Here is a 25630-nt window from a genome sequence, read left to right as displayed (position 1 = left end):
TCTTTTAACAGGTTGAAAATATCCTAGGCATGACAGTTAGGTTCTACATGGTTATCTGGGAGCCAGGCTCCTCTTCTTTGGAGCTCTTTATCCAGTGGTTATGGTGGCTCACCACCAGTTACATTTCCTGTGTAATGTGGAAGAATGGAGGAGCAAGTGACCTTAAAAAGGAAGTCGCACTTACGACTTCTCTTCATGGTCTTCTGGCTAGACTGTATCTATTGTATAGTAATTTTTAGATCCAAGGAGTCTTGAAAACTGTGCCTAGCTGAAAATCAGGAGTTCTAGAAGAGAGAGAATGAGAGCACAGGTGTTGGGAAGAAAGTAGCAATTTCTGCCACAGGTTCATGCGGCTAGGACAGGAGGGGGAAAGCATAATGGTGTTGGTACTGTTCTGTTTCTTGAAATAGGATGGTGAGTATAGTTGTCTTTTTAAAATTTTATGCCTTCCCTATAAATTATATACTTTTGTATATATGAAATGTTTCATTATTAAAGCTAAAAAGCTTAGTGGATACTTTTTAGCTTTATTTTGTTTGAATCTTACGCAGCATATGGTACTGTTGATCACACCCTCTAGACATATGAATTTTTATTGGCAAGAATCTCCTGGTCTTTCTCTTATTTTTCCATCCATTCCTTTTCAGCCTCCTGGGCTTCACTTTCTCTGCAGGGAACAAAAAGGCCTTTTCCTAGATGCCCCTCACTTGTCTCCATAATTATTTAGGATAGTTTCAAATTGGCTAATGGGTTTCCTGGATTTGGAAAAATTTCAAGAGAAAACTAATTATATGGTAAATATTCAGATTTTATCACCTTTTATTCATAATGCTCTATCCATATATGGAAAAGGGAGGTTAGCACATTTTTTTCTTTGTAATTTTAAATATTTTTTATACCTTTCTGAAGTACATAATAAAAGGGTAAATAATTCTAGAGTGAGTCCAGAGTACCAGTGTATCTTGTAAAGGTAAGAAACAGCAACTGTTCTCATAAGTATATACATAAAACATCATTAGAATAAATCTTGGAAATGACTCACATTATTATAATCATGTATAAATGTGATATCTTTTTATAAAAACTCAGCAGTTTACTTGATCTCCCAGGATGACTGCCTTTCCTAACTCTCCTTGCAGCTAGGTATGACTATCTGACCTAGGGCTTGGCTAATGGAATGTAAACAGAAGTCACTACATGATAAATTTTGGCATATATTAACAGAAACTATTTTTTTTCCCCTGTGAAGTAATCTCAGGCATACATGCATTTGAGAATTTGTATTCACTTAAATTTTTATGAAGGCAAGTAAGATAAAATTCAGTTAGTTATCATTCAAGTTTCAACCATGTGTCAGGGACTGTGTCCGGTTTCTGGGAATACAGGATTGAACAAATACTAATCCCAACCTTCAAGGAGCTAATAGTAGTCCAGAGGAAGTCTAGTTCAATGCTATGATAGATATGCCTAAGGTGCTGTGGAACAGAAATGGCCAAGGTTAGCTAGCAATCTCAAACTCAAGAAAGTTGACAAACCTAATGTGAGTTTATAAGATATAATAAGCATTTAAAAATAGGATCTAAAGATCTTTGTTGTTACAAGCATTTTAAATATCAGTTACATTAAAAAACAAAATGAGTCCAAATGTTATTATAGGAGGTAGAGGCTAAGGGGGAGGGAAGGAGTATAAATGAGCTCTGTTAATTTTTAAAATATTTTATCTATTGTTTAGATCTTTTTTGTATGTTAATTTTATAACCATAAAGTATAATTTAAAATCCGGGGTTTTTAAAAAAGATTTTATTTATTTATTTTTAACAGAGAGATACAGTGAGAGAGGGAACAGAAGCAGGGGAAGTAGGAGAGGGAGAAGCAGGCCTCCTGCTGCAGGGACCCCAGTGTGGGCCTGGAGCCCAGTGGGGGGCTGGAGCCCAATGTGGGGCTCAATCCCAGGACGCTGGGATCATGACCTGAGCCGAAAGCAGACGCTTAATGACTGAGGCACCCAGGCGCCCCTAAAATCCAGTTTTTAAACAGAATATGTATTTCTTAATATAGCAGCATAGCTTTTTTTGATTTAGCAAGGTGGTTTTCTTAAAATTCCTGGACTCAAATCTTAACTTTATTTTCAGAAACACAAGCTCATGTAGCATATAGTGTGTGTTTTATATATCTTTTTTAATGTGTTAAGTTAAAGTTTACTTAGTATAAACATGTACAATGCTCATATTACTTCACAGTAGTTCCAGTGTAGATATTGTCTGGCATTGGAATTTAAGGCAGAGATTCAAGTTTCATTCACTGACTGTAACAGATTGCAAGGAAGAAAACAGTTTGCACAATTCTTAATCTTAACATAGCACCTGCTCTTAACAGTTCTCACCATTGTGGCATATAGCTATTTTCTTTTAACCCAACATTCCTCAAACTCATTTCTCTTTCTTTTGATTTCATAAGCTGAGGGGAAGACCCGTTTTCACAGACATTGCTCTTCCTTTTGAAAATCTAAAAAGAGATTAGTGAAATCTCATCACATTTATGGTCTTTAATAACCTCTCATAAACCCTTTGTCATTTTCAAACTTTTTCTCTAAGGTGATTTATTAAGCCAGGACTTGCTAGTGTCATTCAGATACTGTACTCTATAACTATTATACCCTCTCTGATTCAGTTTTTAAGCAAAAATGAAGTCTTTTTTTTTCTTTGCAGACGTTGCCTTCAAAAGAAACAACATTTTTAAATACCACACAAATGCCTTGCTTGCAATCAGCTTCAACTTGGAGTAGCTGTGAACACAATTCAGAATCTCAGATATTAAGAGAACATGTATCAGAATTGGACTCCTCTTTCCATTCTGTCCTATCATTGCCATCAGGTAAGCCTACTTAAAAAATTCTAAGTAAACTCTGAATATTTTCTGTGGTGAAGTCTAATCCTATAGATACAAGGAATCTAGAATAAGATTTTATCAATTATTTTGCCACTGGATATTAAAACTAAACAGTTTTCATAGAGGAATTAATCCTGTGAGTTAATGTTCTGTTTTTGCAAGTTGATTCTTAAATTCCTTGGAAACCATTTTGAGTTATATTGGGAAATAATTAACTTTTGATCTTTTCATTGTTAAATTTTTAGAATTTTATTGATAAAGTGACTATGCTGTTGAAATGTTTCTCAGTAAATCGGTTTTATTTTTCTCCCTAATGTGTTGGTTTGCATGGGTTTTTCTCTGCTATATAATACTCCTCTGCTTATAATCAGCATTGAGTTTCCTCAGATAAGAAATTGCCCATCTTTAGGTATATCATCTTTTGAACCTCGAGAAAAATCTATAATCTATAACTGAGTGAATGAGGTACTCACAGCCCCATACCCCTTTAAGTTTCTAGTTCTTGGTTTTTGTTGGAACTGTTCCAGTTGTTTTCTTTTTCTTTTTCTTAAGTTTTTTTTATTTGGTTTTTTTGGGTTTTGTTTAGTAATCTCTATGTGCAGTGGCCCCCACTCAAACTCAAAACCCCAAGGTCAAGAGTTGGATGCTCTTCTGAGCCAGCCAGTCACCCCTCTAGTTGTTTCTATATTGAAATGAAATAAATACGAGGGTCAGAAAAGAACAGTCTTCACACTGGTTATCTCAGGTTCTTCTCTTGAAGGGAAGACATCTCAGATGGGCTTTTTCCTTTTCAGCTTTTTTCCCATCATCCAGGGACTTTTCTTTTTTGTAAAGCACTATTTTCTGTACCTGTTCCTGCCCTGAATCCTGAATCTTAGTTTATTTTTTTACCATTATTCTAGGTTCCTTAGCTACACCATACTTAGAATTAAGTTCCTGGCAGGAATTATGGTATTCTTTCTTTAAGGAAAACTTAATAATAGAAACAACAGTGATAAATATAACAATGGTAATGCAGCTAACATTTGGGCTTAGCATACCTGTAAGCATATTACATTTTCTTGTATAATTCTTCCATCATATTTATCTTCATATTTTCTTCTTTATCTTGCATATAAAAAAGTGAGGCTTAGAGATGTTTTCATCTCTATTTTCATATTTTCCTCTTTATCTTACATATAAAAAAATCTGAGGCTTAGAGATGTTAAATTATTATTCCAAGATTATACAGCTAGTAAATGAAGGAGGCAGGATTTGATGTGAGGTAGACATACTCCAGAGCCACACTCTAACCTTTACTCTTCACCATCTGTTTTCTCTTGTTGCATCTATTTCTCTGAAGATACAACCCTGAGAGCTGGCATAATTATCCTTCACTTAATCCTCTTATGTCCCTTACAATAAGTTAAGATTAACTTCCCCACCTGTTAATTGGGTTATTTGTTTCTTCTTGCATTCATTTAACAAAAATCACCTACTATTTACGAAGTACTAAGAGTATAAATACAAATAAATCCCTCAAAGTACTTGCATTCTCATTTGAGACAACTGAAATGTAAACTAGTAAGTGTATTAAAGTGTTATGAAATATTCTTATAAAACCCCAAAGGTAAGAATGTGGGGACTAAGGAAGGTTTATGGGTGGAACAAGGTTCTTCACTAGTTACATCATGTTTTCTCACAACTCATGAAGAACAGTGGTGGAATAGGTGATATTTTCTTTATAATAGTAAGTGATATTTCTTTGGAGAAATAAACTTATGTTTTGGTAACTGGAAAATATTGGATTCCTGAAATGTTTACATAACATATTTGATTTGTAATCTTAGTTTCATTTTTTTTTTAAGATTTTATTTATTTGACAGAGAGAGATCACAAGTAGGCAGAGAGGCAGGCAGAGAGAGAGCCGAGCAGAGAGCCCGATGTGGGACTCGATCCCAGGACCCTGGGATCATGACCTGAGCCGAAGGCAGAGGCTTAAACCATTGAGCCACCCAGGCGCCCCTTAGTTTCATTTTTGTACAGTCATAGTATAGTAGTGCTAGGATTGAAGTCTTTCCTACCTCTGTTCTGGCCCTTTGGAGAACACTCTGTGTTGAAACTCATGAACCTTTTTTTTTTTTTTTGTATATTTTTCCACACTTGAGTTGGATCTATTATTAAAATATTTAAGGGAGAGAGACTTCTTGTTTAAAATCCAGACCTGTTTTGGGTATGTTCTGATTTATGTGTTCATAATTAGTGTTTTTTCCAGTAGCAAAACTTTCAATATAGCAACTGTAAAATATTTCTTATTTCTTAGGGAGAAGTTTAGGTGTCTCTATTAAATACTTTTGAAGATGGTTTTGTTTTTGTATTCTTGATTGAGGAAAAAAAAAACTTTAATAAATGTGAAGCACAACTACTTTATTATTTAGCTCCTCTTTTGGTTGTGAGAATACAGAATATAGGGAATTGACATCTAAGTCTCTATTTAAAGGAAGAGAGCTAGTCTATAAATGTGTTTTAATCTTTGTAAAAGCATATTTTGTGATTCATAATACTAGGAAACTAAGGGAATGTGAAACTTAGTATTTTCATCAAAGGTAGCTTCTGAATTATAGTGGTTTTTCTCTCAAGTACTTGAAACATATCTTTCAGAAACCTCATTATTTCAAATGTAAAGTTTGTATGGGCAGGGTGGAATGGACTTAGAGTGAGCCAAGTCTGGCTGTATGTTTTACTCAAGACTTTGGATACATTTGTTTTATCTGGGAATAGTACTTAATACTTATAATTTTGATCATCTTATCTATTATTTTGGTTTATGAACTTAGTCATCATTAGAGTTTTTATTTAGTGCATATAATCAGTGATTTCCAAAATACTGCTGTTTGTATGCTTGGAGGAAGTATTTTGCCACTTCTGATAGGACATTTTGAGTTTTTGCTTATTTTTCTAAGCGTATGTGCTACTTAGAGAAAGAAAGCAATCTTAATAGTAGAATCTATATAAAATGGTATTCACTAAAAGTACTTTTTTTTACTTTATTTTTCCAGATGTGCCTCTTCATTTTCACTTTGAAACATTGTTTAAAAAGACTGAAATAAAAGGAGATCTTGCTGAAAATAAATTTGTAGGAGACTGTGTCATATCTCCATCACCTGGTATGTTATTTACAAATCTTGTACTTTATATGTTTTTACATCTTTCAGATACTTACTGTTTTTGCTTTCTAAGGAAATAAAATTTAACAAAGGAACAAAATGTAAATCCGTAATTTTTAATACTCTTTACAAATCACACACATACTCACACAAATAGAAAATACATAGGAGTGATCTTAATAAGAAATGTGATACTTAACTGAATGAAAATTATGAAATATTATTAATAAATATAAAAGGAAATCTACACATGGAGAATACAGCATTCCTAGATGATGGGAATTAATAAGGGTATCAATTCTTCCTGTTGTATATGTGATTAATGCAACGTAACTTGAAGTTTTAATAGCATTTGGTTAACTTAACAAACTAAGTGTAAAGCCCATTGGGAAAGATAAATGGGAAAATACAAAAGTAACTGCTGGAAAAAGTATTAAGAGAATCTGTCCTAACCACATATGGAAACACAACAAAATTCTGTAATAGCATAGATTTCGTATACATTTAAGAAAGTAAATCCGTGAAGCAGACTATATAGCTTATGCTTTATTATATAAGGGAAGAATTGTAAATCAATGAGAACATGGAGAATTATTCAATAAATAGTCTTTGGGGGGAAATTTTGTTTACATAATTGTTTCATACCATATATCAGAATAAATTCTAGTTGGTTCCAAGAATTTGATGAAATAAAACACTAACATTACAAAATAAAACTAGAAGAATTATAATGAAATAGTAATGAGTATTATGAATGGGGGCAGGGACATTGTGCTTGGAAACAATCAGAAGGAAGAAAAACATGAACATGTTTAGACTATCTACAAAGCGAAAATCTTAACATCAAAAAAGCCATATAAACTAAGAAAAATTACTTCCAGATGAAATAATCATCTACCTCAAAAACTTAAGAGTCAACTCAGTGCCTGTTAGAATTGGAGTTCTGAAAAGTAGATTTCAAAATAAATTTACAAGAATCAGTTTTTATAAATACCAGTAATAACCAGTTAGAATATGTAAAGGAATTTTACTAGACACATTAACTGAAAATATAAAATATCTAGCATTAATGAAACTTAGTAAGGACCTACACGAAGAAAACTTAAAAAGTTTACTGAGGAACACAATATGTACCTATAGAGAGAAATAACCCTGTTCTTATCAGAAGACAGTATTGTTTGAGGCATCTTGGTGGCTTAGTTAAGTGTCCAGCTCTTGATCTCAGGGTCATGAGTTTAGGCCCCACGTTAGGCTCCAAACCCAGCATAGAGCCCACTTCTAAAAAAAAAAAAAAAAGAGGACAGTATTGGAACTTAAGATGTTATTTTTTCCCCCAGTTTAATTTATAACATTACTTAGAATCATAGAAGTATTCTTTTTTTTTTTTTTTTTAAGATTTTATTTGTCACAGAGAGAGCACAAGCAGGGGGAGTAACAGGCAGAGGGAGAAGCCGGCTTCTTGCTGAGCAAGGAGCCCAATGTGCGACTCGATCCCAGGACTCAGGGATCATGTCCTGAGACGAAGGCAGATGCTTAACTGACTGAGCCACCCAGACATCCTAGTATTCTTCCTTTCTTTTGAAACAAAGTTATTCTGAAGTTTATCTGAGAGAAAAATAGCTAATAAAATTTTTAAAAGAAAAGGAAGTGCCAGGTAACACAAAGGAAGTAAAAAGGAAGTGCCAGGTAACACAATTATAAAGCTGTAAGCATTATTTTATTGTGGTGTTGATGGAAGCCAGATCAAGGAAACTAATTAGCCTAGAGACAGACCCATCTGGCCACTATATGATAAAAAGGTGGTTTTTCCTATCAGTGTGAGAAGGATGGCCTCATCAATAAATAATAACAATAATTCTTATGAAGCATTCCTTACATGCCACTACTGGTTGAAGGGCTTTATATATATCTGTTGGTTGCTTTAATCTGTACAATCCTGTAAAGTGAGTATTATTATTATTTTCCTTGACTAATTTTCCCAAAGTCACATTTGAATAGTGATAGGGTCAGAATTCAAGTCCAAGCACGCCGGCTCAGAGTCCATGTTTTAAACAACTAAGTTTGTTCTAAAATCAGTGGATTAAACAGTGACTTTCTGGGGAAAAAAGAGATCTCTACCTCATATAGCATATTAATGTTCATCCATCTTCAATTTATTTTAAATACATTCCAGATGGATTAAAGAGTTAAATGTTAAAAGTCCTGACTTAAAAGAATTAGAAGAAAAAAAAGATGTATTTGATGGTGATAATGAAAATTATAATCATAAGTAACATTTACTGAATGCTTATGTGTAGATACTCTGCTAAATATTTACTATTTTTTAAATTATATTAAGACATTTAAACATTATAATAATCAATTCTGGCAAGATGTGTGTAGTAAAATCTGAGGACCCTCAAATATTTTAGGTAGCATTAAGAATACAAACCTTTTGGGAAGTACTGTGAAATTAATTACAATGCCTTTAAATTATGTATTTTTAAAATAAGCTCACTGAGGAAAAATAACAATTTACTTGTGCAAATGTTTACTAAACTGTTAGCCCTGAATTTTGACCCAGTAAATTCATTTCTGGCAACCTAGCCTAATGCTAAATACAAAATCACCTTTATATACAAATTATTCATTTTACTATTATTTGTGTTAATGAACAACTGGAAATAAGGTAAAGAGTATAACTGAGATATGGTTAACCAACACAGTGGAACGAATACCTTTTAAAAATATCTTGAAAGTTCATGTAAAGGTAGAAACATCAAACAATGTCAAGTAACAGAAGAGGACAAAAGTGTTTTACTTCTATGTATGGTACAATTATAACCATGTAGAAATGTTCATTCTTCAATCAACCAAATGGAATGTGTGTTTTTTTTTTTTTGAGATCCTGATTTGAACAACTCAGCTGTACACATACACACATTTTTGAGATAATGAAATTTGAACACGCATGGCTGTTGGGTATTAATGAACTGTTAGATGTAATAATACATGTGGTTACATAACACACACACACAATGTTTGTTAGAAATTTAAGTTCACATATCTGTAGTTGGGATTTGCTTTAAAATAGGCTAGCAAAAAATAGTTGGGGATGGTCACCAGTTTGTAATCACTGATGATGAATGATAGGTACAGGGGAGTTCATTCTTCTCTTCTTCATTTGTGTTTGTTGAAATTTTTTCACAGTAAAAAGCTTTTAAAAAATTGAAAGCGCTAAGGTCAAGGAACAATTTTCTATGCTTAGGGAAAAAAAGACTAAGGAAATACAGGAACATATAGGGTTATGTTCAGATACTTTTTCGTGATACAATTCTACTACTTGCAATTTATACTGAGGTTAATTTTAGAAAAAGAAAAAATGTGTGCATGAAGGTGGTTATTTTAAGAATGACCATAATAGAAATAACTTGATAACAACTAGCTCTAACAGCTAGAGGATAGTTAAATGATATTATATCTAACCAGAAGAATGTTAGGTAACCGTCCGAAAAAATAACAATGGGTGAATTAATCAAATTTGAGAGATACAATTGTACATATATTTAAGTGAAATTACATTTGAAATGTGAATATGAATTATATGCATTTGTATGACTGAAAAATGAAATTATATGCTGTTAGATAAGTGAGATTAGGTGGTTTTATTATTTCTATGTTATTTTCTAAAATTAAAGAAAAAGACAGGGCAGTGTAAATGTGTTAGGCACAGAAGTAATAGTAACATATCAATGATGTAATTACATGCTAGTAATGGGGAATTAAGAGCTAGGAACAGAAGACATTTGAGATGAATGGTGCAATATTATTAGGCAAATCAGTGAAGTATATTCTATTTATCCCAATCTCTCCTCCCTTATTTTCTTTCCCTACCACTCCCAACTCAAATAATTAAGCATTAATTATATTTCATCCTATGTAAGGCATGTCTGAAATACTGGTCATTATTATTTGCCATTAGTGATTTCTGTAGAATTAAATAAAACTAGAGCTCAACATTTATCGACCACTTACTCTGTGCCAGGCAGACTGACGAATCAAAGATGAATCACAGAGACTCAAAGAAATTATAGTGTATTAAGAGGAAGCAGACACACAAGTAACTATTAAAATGATGTAGGCACAGATACAAAAATATTCTAAAAAGAAGAGGGAGAGTGTAACTCACTGCCTAGGGGAAGACAAGGGGAAGGAAGCGGGTAAGGGTGATGGGGAGAGGGCAAGAGGAACTCAAAAAGATGGTGATGCCAAGTGTGGCTTTAAGTACTTACTTGGAATTTAGAGGAAGAAGAGTAAAGTGTTCCAGATCATTCAAACTTTCATGTGCAAACAAATTACTTGAGGGATGTTGTTAGAATGCAGTTTCTGATTCAGTAAGTCTGTAATGGGGTCTGATTCTGCATTTCTAACAAGTCCTAAGTTGTTCAAATGCTGTTGGCCCATATTGGTTTTAAAATGGAAACAAATGTGATTTGTCATGGAGACAAAAAACAGTGTGATGTGTTCAAGTGTATACAAAATGCGTGGTACTATAGGGTAAATTGTGTGAAGGTAGATGGATGTTTGTGTGCTTTGCCACATAGCTTTTATCCTCTGTTTTCCAGAAGAATTTTAAGAATGCACAGCTGACTTCAGATAACAAGTAGGGAAAAGACAAATTGTAGTGGGTTGAGGAGTAAACTATTAGTTGCCAATCCTGAGGGAATACCAGGCAAAGCCAGTTAAGGGCCTGTACTCATCAAAATATGCAGCCATGAAAGACAAGACAGCGGAACTGTTGCAGATATAAGAAAACTTTTAGACACATGACAACTAAATGAACAGAATTTTCTATAAAGAACATTATAGGAATAATTGGTGAAATTTAAATGAGTCCATAGTTAATAGTATTAATTTGATTGACAGTTGTGTGGCCATGTAAGAAAATGCCCTTGTTTTTGAAAAATACACGTCGACAAATTTAGAAGGACATTGTGTCAGCAACCTAATCTCATTGGAGTTCAGAAAGATGAAGCAAATATAAACTTAACATTTGTGGAATCTGAATAAAGGGTATATGGACTACTTTTTACCATTGCAAGTCTATTATTTCTGAAATTATGTCAAAATGAAGTTTATATTTTAGAGTGGACAGAGAGGAACAGTGGCACCACAACCCACACAAGCAAGCCAGAACCCACACAAGCAAGCCAGGGCTCAAGCTTCTCCACCTACACTTCCTCGTATCTAAACCCACTGTCAATATAATCTTACTCATTTGTCTCAAACACGGCCTGCTTCATTTCTACCACTTTCACAGTCCAATCTAATGATCCCTTATCTATACTGCTGAAACAGCTTGATCAGTTTTTTCCCTCCAATCCCTGTAGCTAGTGATCTTTGGAAAATGTTAATCTACTTATATCACTGTTCCCCACCCCCATTCCTTAAAATGTCTTGACAGAGGGATTATAGGAGATCCCTAAAGCCCTACCTAGGACAACCCCTATCTGTTCATGGTTCTTTTACTTCCTTACTCTGTACTACTTGCTGTTCCATTGCCAAATTTGTTGGTTTGGGCCTTTGTACATACCATTCTCTCTTCCTTCCCCTTGCCATCAGTGATTTCTGTTCATATTTGAAATCTTGTCACTTTGCCTGGGTACTTTTCCTAGAGCTCTCTTATTGTTACATACTCCCATTAACATCTCCAAATAGTACTTCTCTTTTCTGTTATGCATTGGTTACAGTTTTTGAGATGCTTATAAATTTCATTAGTAGCAAGGATCATGACTGTTTTTGCTCACCAGTGTCCCCAGGGTATAACACAGTGCCTGGCATGTAATCAGCTCTCTACAAAGTTACTGAATGAATAAATCAAAGGGAAGAAAGGGAAGGCAGGAAATAGAGATACTAGGTCAAGGTGTGTTTTAGGATAGAATCCAGGAGATTTTGGAGAGCAAGAACTGAAAGGCTAAGAGGGTTGTAAGTAGGTGAAGAGAATGTGCAGCTTGATTTTGAATTGTCCTATATTTCCTACTGTTTCAAGAGTCCACTGTAACCTTATGATACTAAGGAAAAAGAAGTATAAAGAAGACTCAAGTAAAATTCAGGAAAAAGTGCCACCTTAGGAAAGGCTGAAGTTTCTTCAAAAAGGTTAATTTGGTTCTAGAAAACAAGGAAGATGGTGAATTGACTGGTATTTGTTTTAAAATACTCCAGAAATGTTTCCATTAAAACAAGAGAGGGCATTACTGGGACACCTGCATGTATCAGGCATATTATTTTAAAACCTCTCACAATTCTAGTTACACCTTTCTAGAAATGAGTTTGAAATTATGCCTGCCAATTCATTTTGTTTTATATTTAACATCTTTCTCTGCATTCTTTTGGGTGGTAAGAAATCTTGGGGGCCATCTTAGAATCCTGCCATTTTCCCTGTTTTTTGTTTTTTTTTTTTTTTTTGAAAGATTTCAGAAAAAGAGAGGCAATGAGAAAGGGAATTCCCAAGTGGACTCTGCACTGATCTCACAATCTGAGATCAGGAATGGAGCCAAAACTGAGTTGGGCACCCAACCAACTGAAGCCACCCAGGCCCCCCTCCCTCCCTGAGCTCCTTAAAGTCACTGTTCTGTTTTCCATCGTTTAGTTTTGCTTTGTCAATTTGATCCTCATGACTTTGCAATACTCTTTTTAATCCCCTTTTCTGGTAACTTTTAGGGTATCCTTGTTGTAAAGTGATGTACGATTAGGATTTTTTCTTTCCCCACTTGACACTCAAATGAGTTCTTAAAATCTTAATGTTAAAAATTTTCCCTATCATTTCTTTAACTTTGCCTCTCATTCTGTTATGTTGCCCCATTTCATTCTTTTCTCCCCCCATATTTTCTACCACTCTTTTCCTTTGAGTTGTACACTTCCTCTGCCAACCCACTGACTGTCATGTTCAGCCATGTCCATTCTATTACTCAGACCAAGTAGTGATGGTTGTTTTTAAATTTGAGCAATTATATTTTCCACCTCTGAGGTCTCTCTTAAAGAACCTTTTGCCTGTTTCTTTTGGCAATGTTGTTTTTAAAAGACTTGTTTGTATTCTGTGAATCCACTGTTTCTTGGTGGGTGGTTGTACTTCATTTTTTATGGCGCTGTGCAGACTTCTGGAGTTTTGTGTTCTCACCTTTAAAGTTGATATTCACTATTAATACTTTCTGCCACTGTTATTTATGAGATCCTTTTCATGGATGACACAGAAATTTGCACTCGGTAATATTTTCAGAAGCAGTTAGGATGGGGAGGACATATTTCAAAGTGAGGCACTGAGCATTGCTTTCTCTCTCTCCCCATCCATTTCTCTGCCCAAGACTCTCAGATTGTTACCTATTAAGGCAAATAATCTCAAGGAGTGTGGCTGAGGAGTTGGCATGTGCAGTTCCCTATCAGAGAACTATCCATCTAGGTAATTGTCCTGCACCATTTCCCTTTCCTCCAGGTCTAGAGCACCTGTGATGATCCCATTTTTGTGGCTTTCCCATGTGCTTTTTTGCACTGTTTGCTCTTCAAATTCTGTGTGATGTCTTTCAGAGATTCCACACAAATTCTGCTTTACTTAGAAGTTCCCTTTTGTTGCTTGCTTATGGGGATGTATATATGCAGATCTAGACATGTCTGTGTATAAATCTTTTATCTATTATTTTTAGAGTGCTTTGTCATCTTGAAATCAGAATCCCAGTTATTGTTAGGCCACTCTCCCACCCCCCCCCCCACCCCTGCCCCAGTGTTAGTGAGATTTGGCACTTCAGCCTGCATTTCTTTTTCATCTCTAAACCCTTCAAAAATGAAGCCAATTTGATTACTAAGCCAGTACTGGAAATACGGGGTTCAGATTGGCAATAATAATGATAAAACTAAATTTATTGAATACTTACCATGTCAGATATCCTTCTAAGACTATTACAGGGATTAACTCATTTAATCCTCATTAAGCCCATGACAGCTGTTCTTACTCCTATTTTACAGATAATATCTCCGTGCCTCAGTTGCCTTAAGTGACATATAAGTTTGAGAATACCAGTGCTTTTAAAAAGTGAAAGAACGGTGCTGGGTACTGTCAGTTGAATGAAATCTGGTTCTTGCTCAAGAGGTCCCTATTTATTGTGATTTTGTAGACTCTTACTTTATCCTGAATTACTTTCAGATTTAAGGGGGAGGAGGAGCTAATTTAGGGGTTCAGATTATATTCAGCCAAGATTTACAGACCAGAACCAACCCAAGATTTTGTAATTGAGAAGACTTTGGAAAAGGTCACCTTTCCTTTTCATCCACTTCAAGTAATGGAGCAACTATAGGAAATTGGGCACTTCTTGATGTTTTTAAGGAACCTTATTATGGGTATTTTCAGTTTAGGAACATTCTATTTTGATATGTAAGTATCTCTCTCGTTATATTTATTTTGAACTGGTGAATTAATGTTCTGCAGTGTTTTAAGTAAAAACATTAACACGTTCATTATGTGTTAAGGAAAAGTTCAAATTTCCTTTCTATTTGTTTTAGTACATAATACTTCTCTGAATCAATGGAGAAATGGATATTCTCCTACTTGCAAGCCTCAAATAAGGTCAGAATCTTCTGCACAGCTGTTCCAGGGAAGAAAGAAAAGACACTTGAGTGAAACAGCATTAGGTAGGTTAAAATGAAGACATAAGCACTAGTACTAAAAACTGAAAATAAATTATCTTCAAAGAACCTCTGCTTCATGGAAATTTATAATCCAGAATAGTCCCTATTATACAAAATATCTGGTCCTATGAATGTCAAACAGCATATTCGTGTAGTCAAATCAGAATTGTTTGCGGACTGGGCATCCATCCACTTAATGACAGGGATTTCCTTCCTATAGTGCCTAACTAGGGTTATCTTCTCCTGATTGTCCTAGACAGAACTTAAGCCAACGTCGTGTTCCAGACTCAAAATATGTCAGTAGGGTTGCCTTACAACCACATCTGGTACTTACATGGATGTCAGGTTCACTGTCAGTTCACTGAACCTTCCTTAGAATTTTGAGACATTGGATGAGATTCACCTAATATAATTCAACCGACCAGTTCAATTTCCCTTAGGAACCTATAGTTCCAAGATGACCAACAGATATCTTTGAAACTACAGCTCTTCTAGTAATACAAAGTGGGGTTTGTTGTAGGGATTTAGGACTATCAGTTTCCAGAGTTGTTGCAAATAATGATTAAAAAATAAAACCAGAAAATATACATTTTAAATGGCAACATATTTACACTTTGTTCCTGTTCATTGTTCCAGTAGACAGAACACTATATACATTAGTCGAGTGTTCCCCAGCTGTGCAGTATGTCAGTATACCCAGTAATTTAGAAACTGCATTCAAGATGTACTGAACTGTAATTATACTTAATGGATTTAACATATTTATCACTAATATCTCTAGAACTGCCACCGTATCAGCCCAGGTTACTACCTGATCATCACTACCAGATGAGCTAGTATGGAACAAAATTAAACTCCTAGCCACAACTAGAGATTGCATTGTGCTTTTTAGTACCACAATCTTAGAGACAACCAAGACACACCTTAGCTTTTGAAGAACTTACATATACGAACAGATCTTCCTCTCTTGACTTACGACATGCTGACATTCCAATAACCCCGTGATAACTTGAAAATACCTTGAGTCAAAAAAAGTATTTAATGGGGCGCCTGGGTGGCTCAGCGGGTTAAAGCCTCTGCCTTCAGCTCCGGTCATGATCCCAGGGTCCTGGGATCGAGCCCTGCATCGGGCTTTCTGCTTAGCTGGCAGCCTGCTTCCTCCTCTCTCTCTCTCTCTGCCTGCCTCTCTGCCTACTTGTAATCTCTGTCAAATAAATAAATCTTTAAAAAAAAAATTATTTAATAACACTAACCTATCACCCATAGTTTAGCCTCAAATGGGCTGAGAACACTGACATTAACCTAAGTTGGGCAAAATAATCTAACACAAAGCTTATTTTAAAATAAAGCACTGAAGGGCACCTGGGTGATTCAGTTGGCTAAGCAGCTGCCTTTGGCTCAGGTCCTCATTGGTATCGAGCCCCGCGTTGGGGCTCCCTGCTTGGTGGAGAGCCTGCTTCTTCCTCACCCTCTCCCTGTCACTCTGCCCACTTGTGCTATTTCTGTCATATAAATAAAATAAAACACTAATGTGTTGAATATCTCATGTAATTTACTGACTACTGTACTGAAACAGTATGAATTGTTATATGGGTACAGAATGGTTGCAAGTGTATTGATCATTTATCTTCGTGATCACATGGCTGACTGGAAGCTGTGGGCTTGTTGCTGCTGCCCAGCATGAGTATCCTGTTGCATAATGCTAGCCCAGAAAAAGGTCAAAATTCAAGGTATGATTTCGACTAAACGCCCTGTCACTTTTGGACCATCATAAAGTTGAAAAATCCCAAGCTGAACCATTGTAAATTGAGGGCTGTATATGTATCAACACACAGAAAAACTTGTCTCTCTTAATAAAACCCACTATGAATTCACATTACCTAAGATATAAAGTGTTTCACTTGAATGGATCTAACTTCAAGTTTGATGGAAATACAGGAAGAGAACTAGTAAGATGCTCTACTAAGAGCTAACTATAGATAACTCCCTAATACGCAGAACACCTTAACAAATGTCGTGAAAAACAAAATCTTCCAGACTGCAAGAAACCTAAAAGACAATAACCAATTTCAGTATATGGATCCTGATTTGAAGAATCTACTAACCATAAAGGACATTTTTTAGCAACTAGAAAAATGTAAATATCGACTGGGTATTAGATTTTACACTACATCGGAAAATGCTTTTTAAGTTCAGAAGTAAAATAAGGGTGGTAAAGTGAATAAATAAATACATATTCACAAATAGGGAATCAAAACAAATGGAAAAAGGAAACATGGAAGAAACAAAATATCGAGAATAGTAACAAAGTTCTAATCAGTATCTTGAGAGAAAAAGAGAAATTCCATCCACAAAATAAGGACAGTATAATTGAGTGACAGACTAAGAACTTTCAGTAGAAAAAGTCTCAAGTAGAATGGTCTGAAGGTGAAGTTAAGGATATCTCCCAGAAATTATAACAAAAAGTCAAAGATATAAGAAAATGAGAAAGTAGAAAAAATTAAGGGCTAAGTCTTTGGAGGTTAACTTCTAAATAACAGGCATTACAGAAAACATGAACAGAGTTAGGAGAAGGGATGAGATTTTAAAAAATTAGATGTACTGGATAAAAAGTTGCCAGGGCCCCTTAAAGTGGAAATAATTGTGACAGAACTGTGGGTAAGATTTTTTTTTCATTTCCTTAAATTTTTGATACATAAATTTTAAAAAAGAAAATCAAGCATAAGGAATTATGTTACCTAAGTAGGAAAGTAATTTTAATACCTATCAGTCCTGTTAATGTATGACATTCTCCATGGTTCTTTCCATGTCAGGAGAAAGAACCAGATTTGAAGAATTTGCTTTTCAACGCACAGAACCAGGATCCCATAGCAATTTTACTGCTGTTACTAATGTCAGTGTTATATCAAGAACCCAGAATTCATCATCACAAGTAGGTTTTTTTGCATATTGAACTCTAAAACTGCTTTATAGACTTAAAACTGGCTGATAAACTAGAATATTTTGTTAATCTATAAACAACAGCCTTACTTTGCTAGCACATATTGGCTTATTTAGGAATATCTTATTAGGTAACGGTAAGTTTGATTAAACTTTTTTTTTGAACTAGTAAGCTAATTACTCAGTAATCCTTGATTATGGCTTTTTTTTTCCTGTGTGAAAAACTATCGTTAACTGTTCCTACTCCTTACCATGAAGCTTAGAAAGAATCCAGCACTCATATTGTTCTTATGCTTTTATCATCTGGTCAGAGAACAGAGGTTAAAAGGCAAAAAGGTTTAGAAAAAACTGTAAAGCTCAAGGACCAGGAACACAAATGAAAATTATAAAAATGATCTTTACTGAGTTAACACACCAAATATTTTCATAGTCTTTCCTAATAAGGAAGTGTGTTTGCTAAATGGTCATTTTCTTGACATTTAGGGGACTTTATGGTAACCTTCTTTGATAAGAGTTTTGAAACTTAAGGTATTCGTATTTTTTATGGTCTTATAAATAAGCTTATATGTATGCAGACACAAATGTACACTGCATACCTGTCAGAAAGAACTGTGTTGTTTTACACAAGATAGGCAGTGTTCTTGTTTTTGTTAACTTTTATACTCAGGCCTATCATATTTATAAAACATGTATAGTATGCCTCATGAGAAGAGGGCATCGTTTAATACTGTGACCCTACTTTGCAGAATACTGCACGACGGAGATTGAGAAGTGAGAGCTCTTACGACATAGATAACATTGTGATTCCCATGTCATTAGTTGCCCCAGCTAAGTTAGAGAAACTCCAATACAAGGAAATACTTACTCCAAGGTATGTATACTTACATCTTTCTATTTTCTTTCTTCTTTTTCTTGAATAAACTTAAATTTTCAGACTGAAGTTAAAATTTTAATTAATTAAGGGAAGATCCTCCTCTCTCCCTTCTTCCACTTGTAAAACCATGGAGGGAAAATGGTGAAAGAAACCTTTATATTACTCACGCTGAAAAACAGTGCCATATATTATCACTTTGTCAATTTTTATGAAGAACTAGGAATTCCCAAGACTGACCGACTCTGCACTCATAAGTCTTTTATATAGTAATATTTAGTTATTACATTTTATATATATATATAAAAAATATGGCACAAAAAGGCACTTTAAGGATGTAAATAAGTATAACAACAAATAATCCTTGCTCTTTAAAATGGAGTTTTGCACAAGACTGCAAAAAGAGTTCAAAGAAAGCAACTATCTTTGCAAGGACTATTCACATTATAAGACAGTAAGACTTGTCAAAACAACAAAAATTAAGATTTTGAGGTATTGTTGCCAAGTCAGCAACAGATTAGTAGGAACATCTGGGAAGATGTCATGAAGAATAGTTTATTCACACAGGGAAACCACAAAAAGGAACACAGACAAGTGTGCAAGGCTAAACGGGAGAGAGATTTTGTGTAGCGTGATAAAGTTATGGCTAGAAAAGAAATTAGAACCAGATTATGGAAGTCCCAGAATGCCATACACAGATCTGCTTCCTGCTGGCACTAAAGTTAGTCAGTTGTTTTTTTTTTAAGCAAGGATGAAAGCAGTTTTTTAAGAACGTGAATCTGGCAGCAGAAAGTAGAAGAGGTTGGAAACAGATAAAAGCTCATTGACAACTACAGTAATTCCTACCATCTCTATTCTAGCTGATTTTCAAATTTTCTTATTCCTAATTACTTTGAGGTATTAAGAGCTCTTAAGAGGTGCCTGGGTGGCTCAGTTGGTTAAGGGACTGCTTTCAGCTCAGGTTATGATCCTGGAGTCCCGGGATCAAGTCCTGCCTTGGACTCCCTGCCAGGCAGGCAGTCTGCTTCTCCCTCTGACCCTGCCTTTTTTTTTTTTTTTTTTTTAAAGATTTATTTATTTGACACAGACAGAGATCACAAGTAGGCAGAGAGGCAGGCAGAGAGAGAGAGAAGGAAGCAGGCTCCCTGCTGAGCAGAAAGCCCAATGTGGGGCTTGATCCCACGACCCTGGGATCATGACCTGAGCCAAAGGCAGGTCATGATCCCAGGGTCAGCTTAACCCACTGAGCCACCCAGGTGCCCCGACCCTGCCCCTTCTCATGCTCTCTTTCTCTCAAATAAGTAAATAAAATCTTTAAAACATTTTTTTAAAAAGCTCTTAATACTGTAGGAGATGTTGAGAAATCCTACAGAGAATCTGTTGAGATCTTCTACATAAAAGAAGTAACATTTGTGGTTATGATGTTCTGCAACAATGTTTTTCAACTTACTTTGGAAGGCTGGAACTGGCTGGTTGGGTTGGTTGGTTAAATACAAAGGAATTCTGTGGTTCAGTAGTTAAACCTGAGAGACCATGATGGGTGTCTTCACACAAATTGGCAAATGCTCAAATCAGAGCTTTTTTTTTTTTTTTAAAGATTTTATTTATTTATTTGACAGACAGAGATCACAAGTAGGCAGAGAGGCAGGCAGAGAGAGAGAGAGGAGGAAGCAGGCTTCCTGCTAAGCAGAGAGCCCGATGTGGGACTCGATCCCTGGACTCTGGGATCATGACCTGAGCCGAAAGCAGAGGCTTTAACCCACTGAGCCAGCCAGGTGCCCCTCAGAGCTCTTTTCTCCCCATCCTCCCACACCCATACTCCAGCCCCCGCCCCCAACTATCCTCCCGCCTCCCTGCCAAGCCACTGTATCACCATCTACTGACTTAATTCAAAATTCGTACATTCTTAGGTATAGAATGCAGCTATGCAGAAGAGGCTGTTTACTCTAAGGCCAAAAGTCTCACCTTCTCATCTTTTTTTTCATAACACAAACTGTTCTCTTTAAAAAGAGAAAGTATGAAAATACAACCATTTGAATTAATGGAAGCCCCGAGAAAAGAAAACATTACTGCATTAACTGTGCTTAGAAAATATAATTGCTACACTTAGCTAACAAAAGCTGAAACTGGTTTGTATCTTCAACAGCTGGAGGATGGCTGTTCTTCAGCCTTTGGATGAATACCATGTAGGTGAAGAGGTAAGTTGCCTGATTTCACTTACGGATAATTGCACTTTATATATTATGAAGCCTGCTTAAATTTGGTATTTGAGGAACTAAAGTGAAATATATAAGCTCCTTAACATATGCTGATTTTAACATATACTGGTATTTTTTCACTTATGAAAACAAAATTCTTCATTAAGGATATTAGTTTCATAAGGAGAACGTTTTTGTGCAAATTTGCAAAGACAATTTATAAAGAAATGTAGTAAAAACACAAATCATTTGCTTACATAAATTGTTGAAATACTGAATTTACATAAGTATCTATATTCATTCCCAGTATTAGTCATATTTTCCTACATGATGAGATTTAGTCTTAATATTTAAGCCTACAATGCCACATTCAAAATGCTGGGAGCAAACGGCTTTTGATTTTGGAAACCTTTGGACTTGAGAAAGTAATGTGAACATGATAGATACATCACATAAGACATAGAGGGAGTCTAGAATAGACTGTTCCTCAGAAAGTAGTTCTAGAATTTGGCCAGATCAAGCTATGTCGCTGAATGAATTAGGAACACTTATGTTTCAGAGTTTAAAAATTGCAGGAAAGGGACTGAGAGCCTGTATGGGTAAAACTTACATTAAGACAAGAACAATTTCATGGAAAAATACCAAATAACCAGACTAATTTGAAGGTGATATTCTGAAGTAGCAGTATAATATAAGGCATTTTCTGTCATAATCTTTCTAGGCCCACTGACTGTGTTTTTCAGCCTCCAATAATAACTTTTTAATGCCCTTCCTCCTTTCATGTGCTCTTGCCTAGTTTAGAATGAGCCTAGCCAGGAAACCCAGATTCTTAAACTACCACCACCAAAGTCTTAGAATTCCAGATAAGTCATTAGTTAAATGAATTTTCTTTCCTCAGTTTTACTTTTCTTTAATATTAACATTCCTAGAACAGTATATTCCATAAAGAGCAATCAATATAAACCTTAGTATGAATTAAGCATTACGAATTTTTTAATGCAAAGCACTGTGAACCTATCTGTAATCTAGATAAGTCTACAAACATAACAGATTAGGGAAAAAGTTCTAAAAGAAAAAAAAAGTTAACTCCCTCTATTTTGGAATTTGAAGCTCATCTCATAACACTTGTTCTCTGAATTTAGATTTACTTTATAATTTTCTTCCTATATTGTTCTCTTGATGAGGAATTGACACCTGTTCTCATATTTCAAAATGTTTCTGATAAAAGAAAAACTTTATTTCTAATTCCAGGTAGAAGATCTTTCTGATGAAGTCTTCTCCCTAAGACACAAAAAATATGAAGAGAGAGAGCAAGCCAGATGGTCACTATGGGAACAAAGCAAGTGGCATAGAAGAAACAGCAGGCAGGTGTTATCAATTTATAACCCCAAACCATGAAATCTATGTAGAGTCAATAAAAATTCTGCATGACTAATGAGAAAGACCACTAAAAATGAAGAATAATATCCGTTATTTTTCCACTAGAAGCAAAACATGGCATTTACTGAGTACATTCCAAATATATTTGGCTAATTACAGTGATGAAATGCATTTCTGTATTTTCCTCCACTATTTCTTAATGCTTATTGTTAGTTTGAGGAATAGATTTAACTCCGCAAATAATATGAAAATCCTCCCTAGATAAAGTAGGTCATTTCAGTACACTCTAACAGCAGACCAAACACTAGGGATTAGAATCTGGGTGATCTATTTTAATATAACCACTTAAAAAACACGTTCTTAAAAAAATTTTCTCAAGAAACCTATCTAGTCTAAAAAGCAGATGGTCTAAAATACTTTGAAAATATGACTCTGGGGGAAAGGAAATCCTAAAAACATAATTAGTAATTATATATTTGAGAAAGTCCATGGTATTTTATATTTGCATTTGATTGTTTTAATATAGCCAAAACTCACAGAGCAAGATCATGTTCAAGTCTGGTAGTCCACTAAATTTAGTGTGGGGCTCATTTACTTAGTACAGGTGACCCCTGAACACAGGTTTGAACTATATGGGTCCACTTATACCCGGAATTTTTATAGTACAGTCCTATAAATGTGTAACATTTCCTTTTTTCTAGCTTACTTTATTTAAGAATATAGTATATAATAAATTTACAAAATGTGTGAATCGATTGTTTACATTATCGGTAAGGCTTCCTGGAGAACAGTAGTAGGCTATTAGTTACGTTTTGGGAGAATCAAAAGTTACATGCAATTTTTGACTGCATAGCAGGTTTGGTGCTAACCCCTGTGTTATTCAAGGGTCAGCTGTATTTTTCTTTCTTTTTGATTTTATTTTTAAGTAATCCTCCCCCTCCCCCCCAACTCGGGGCTAGAACTCACAACCCGGAGATCAAGAGTCACAAGCTATACGGACAGAGCCAGGCACCCCTCAGCTGTGTTTCTGAAACACATTTCTCTGTTTAGGTCTCAAAATACCAGATTTGTTGTAGATCCTTATTCGAAGAGCGTTCTTCACATACACACACACACACACACACGAGACTCAGTTCTCATCTTTCTCCACATTCCAGAGATACAACTTTCTGGAAGTAAAGAGGAAAATGTGAATCAAGTCCGACATGGATGACATTGTCCCAGAGTATTCTCTGAGAACTCAGCAAGACTGTAGAAGTCAAGTAACTGTCCTTTCTCATTTAAAAACAAAACAACAACAACAAACCCCAAACTCAAACCCACTACTACAATTTGGCAAATTCATAAAGTATTATTTCTAAGATACTATTTAAGTCTTTGAGATGAATTTTTAAAAATCTTCTGAGCAGGACTGTTTAAAGAAAAGCTACAAAATTCAATTGATTTAGTGACACCTTGGGGTTGTTTATAAAATGTTACGGCCAGAAGAAGTAACAAATATTTTCTTCATTTTCTTGCTAGAGCCTACAGTAAAAATGTGGAAGGACAGGACTTGCTTTTGAAAGAGTACCCTGGTGACTTCAGTGGTGGCCAGCACTGTGCTGCCGCAAGTCCTGCTGAGCTCTCTTCAGAGAGCAAGGATCTCGGTGCACAGGGCTCACCTTCATTAAATGAAAGCCAAGAAATCAAGGTAAGTGGAATATATACAACTAATTAAACCTCCTTTTAAATGCCTTTTAACTTTTTAAAAGGCTGTGTGTGTAGAAAGTGCTTGTTGCAAATTATTATGTAACAAATCAGCAGGTATGTATTCAAGTGTTCTAGTTCTGTCACTAATAAATACTTTTTTCCCTTAAAGCGTCAGTGTCTAGTTTCACATACTCACTTCTCCGAAGCAAGAATTCTATTCAAGTTTCACTACAAAACCAACCTATTAGAGAAAACAGCACCTTGGCTGTGACACAGTAAATGTTAGCTGCTGTTTCTCTTCTTTTTCTAAGAGATTTTTACCTGTCTCCCCCGTAAATCCAGTTCTTACCTCACAGGGAGTGTTTTTCTAACACAGCATCTATACGTTTTTGCACTGTTCTTCGTAAGTAGGTATTGGAAAAGAAGAACAAGATCTAGAATGGAGAGCACAAACTATAGAAATTAATTGGCAAGCCATAGAAAGTTTGGGGAAGGAAGAGTCAATGGGTGTCCGTAATAATTTGGGCCAAAAATGAAGACACGAAAGTAGGAGATCACAACACACTGAAAGGGGCTTTCTGAACGTGCTCCGATGGTGAAAATGAAAACTGATGCCCTACAGCAGTGTCTCCTCTTTGTGGAAGGGCACAGTGAAAACCTAATTCCCAAAGGTCTCTAAGCAATTCCCAGTAACGACCCATTTGAGTTGCTAGATATTCAGGTCGAAATGAAAGTTTGCATTAATGCGCTAAAGAACAAAACAGGAATTACAAAATTGACATTTAAGTATTATTTGATACGTGAATTTAAACAAATCAGCTGAAACTTAACTGAAAATGTTCTCTTTTTCAGTCTTTGTGGTGGGAACGACGGACTTTTCCGCTGAAGGACGAAGACACAGAAGCCTTACTGTGCCAGGATGAAAAGAAGGATCACAGTGAAAGTTTGAGCCCAGCCTCCCATGGTGAAATCTTCTGTCCCAGTGCACCAGAGAACAGTCACCATCCGAAAAGGCAGGCAAATGAAATGGAAGAGTACAAACCTTTTGGTCTAGGACTTACTCATGTTAAAAAAAATAGGTGACAGGGAACAGGTTTAAAAAAGTATGTACGTGAATGGAAAACAGGGGGAAAGAAAAAAAAGCCCTGTTTTCCATCCCCTACCCCCTTCAGTCACAATTCCAGAGTAAGAGCATGTACTGCATGTATTAATCTTTTATGCTGTTATAAAACAGGCAAGGTAGGTCTTTTTCCTTCTTGAACCACAGGAATAACTAGCTTTTCACCTACAAGACAAGTGCTAGTCTTTTGTGTTTATGATGCAAATCACAAGCACCAAAAAATTAACTGCTGCAGTCTGTTGTTAAATCACATTACTGGGTAAATGATTTTTCAAAGACTTTATATGTATGTGTGTGTGTGTGTGTGTGTGTGTGTGTGTACACACACACACACACACACACACACACACACACACACATATACACCCATGCATCAAATGACAACTCTTTTTCCTGTACATTTCTATGTAATTTCTAGGGTGATTCATTAAAGTTACCTCAGAAGTATATTATACACATATGTGTGTAGAGAGTATACATACCTATATACACACACATCATTTTTAAAAACACTGGCAGTGGCCGCTCCACTTGAAAATGCACGGATGAACCACCCCATGAAGTGTAGCTGTACTCTAAACAAAGCACAGGTTCCAGTGAGAACGAATATCTAAAAGTCCTGGTTACGGGGAGATGATTTCTTAAAAACCCATTTAACCAATACAAGTTATTTATGGAAATTTCTGTACAAGATAACACACTATGCCTTTATCTAAAATCACTGTTTTCTGTTAGACTAAGG

General features: G+C 35.4%; 1 protein-coding gene across 8 annotated transcripts in view; it reads left to right on the top strand.

Annotated features, from left to right (window-relative positions):
* Positions 1-25199, top strand: part of KANSL1L (KAT8 regulatory NSL complex subunit 1 like) — a 142957-nt gene extending 117758 nt beyond the window's left edge. For 6 of the 8 annotated variants that reach the window (XM_046019237.1, XM_046019236.1, XM_046019232.1 and 3 more), the window contains exons 7-15: positions 2709-2874; positions 5928-6035; positions 14565-14693; positions 17504-17622; positions 18377-18501; positions 20648-20699; positions 21951-22063; positions 23601-23769; positions 24621-25199. In XM_046019237.1, the coding sequence (XP_045875193.1) occupies positions 2709-2874; positions 5928-6035; positions 14565-14693; positions 17504-17622; positions 18377-18501; positions 20648-20699; positions 21951-22063; positions 23601-23769; positions 24621-24851 (1212 nt within the window). In that variant the 3' untranslated portion in view covers positions 24852-25199. Of the gene's footprint in view, positions 1-2708; positions 2875-5927; positions 6036-14564; positions 14694-17503; positions 17623-18376; positions 18502-20647; positions 20700-21950; positions 23770-24620 lie in introns of those variants that run through there. The other 2 variants (XM_046019238.1, XM_046019239.1) reach the window with 2 other exon arrangements.
* Positions 25200-25630: the final 431 nt, after the last annotated feature.

The sequence above is a fragment of the Meles meles genome, chromosome 9, assembly GCF_922984935.1.
Source record: "Meles meles chromosome 9, mMelMel3.1 paternal haplotype, whole genome shotgun sequence".
In the NCBI taxonomy this organism is placed as follows: Eukaryota; Metazoa; Chordata; class Mammalia; order Carnivora; family Mustelidae; genus Meles; species Meles meles.
Note: the sequence above shows the minus strand (reverse complement) of the source record. Positions and strands in the feature narration are given on the sequence as shown.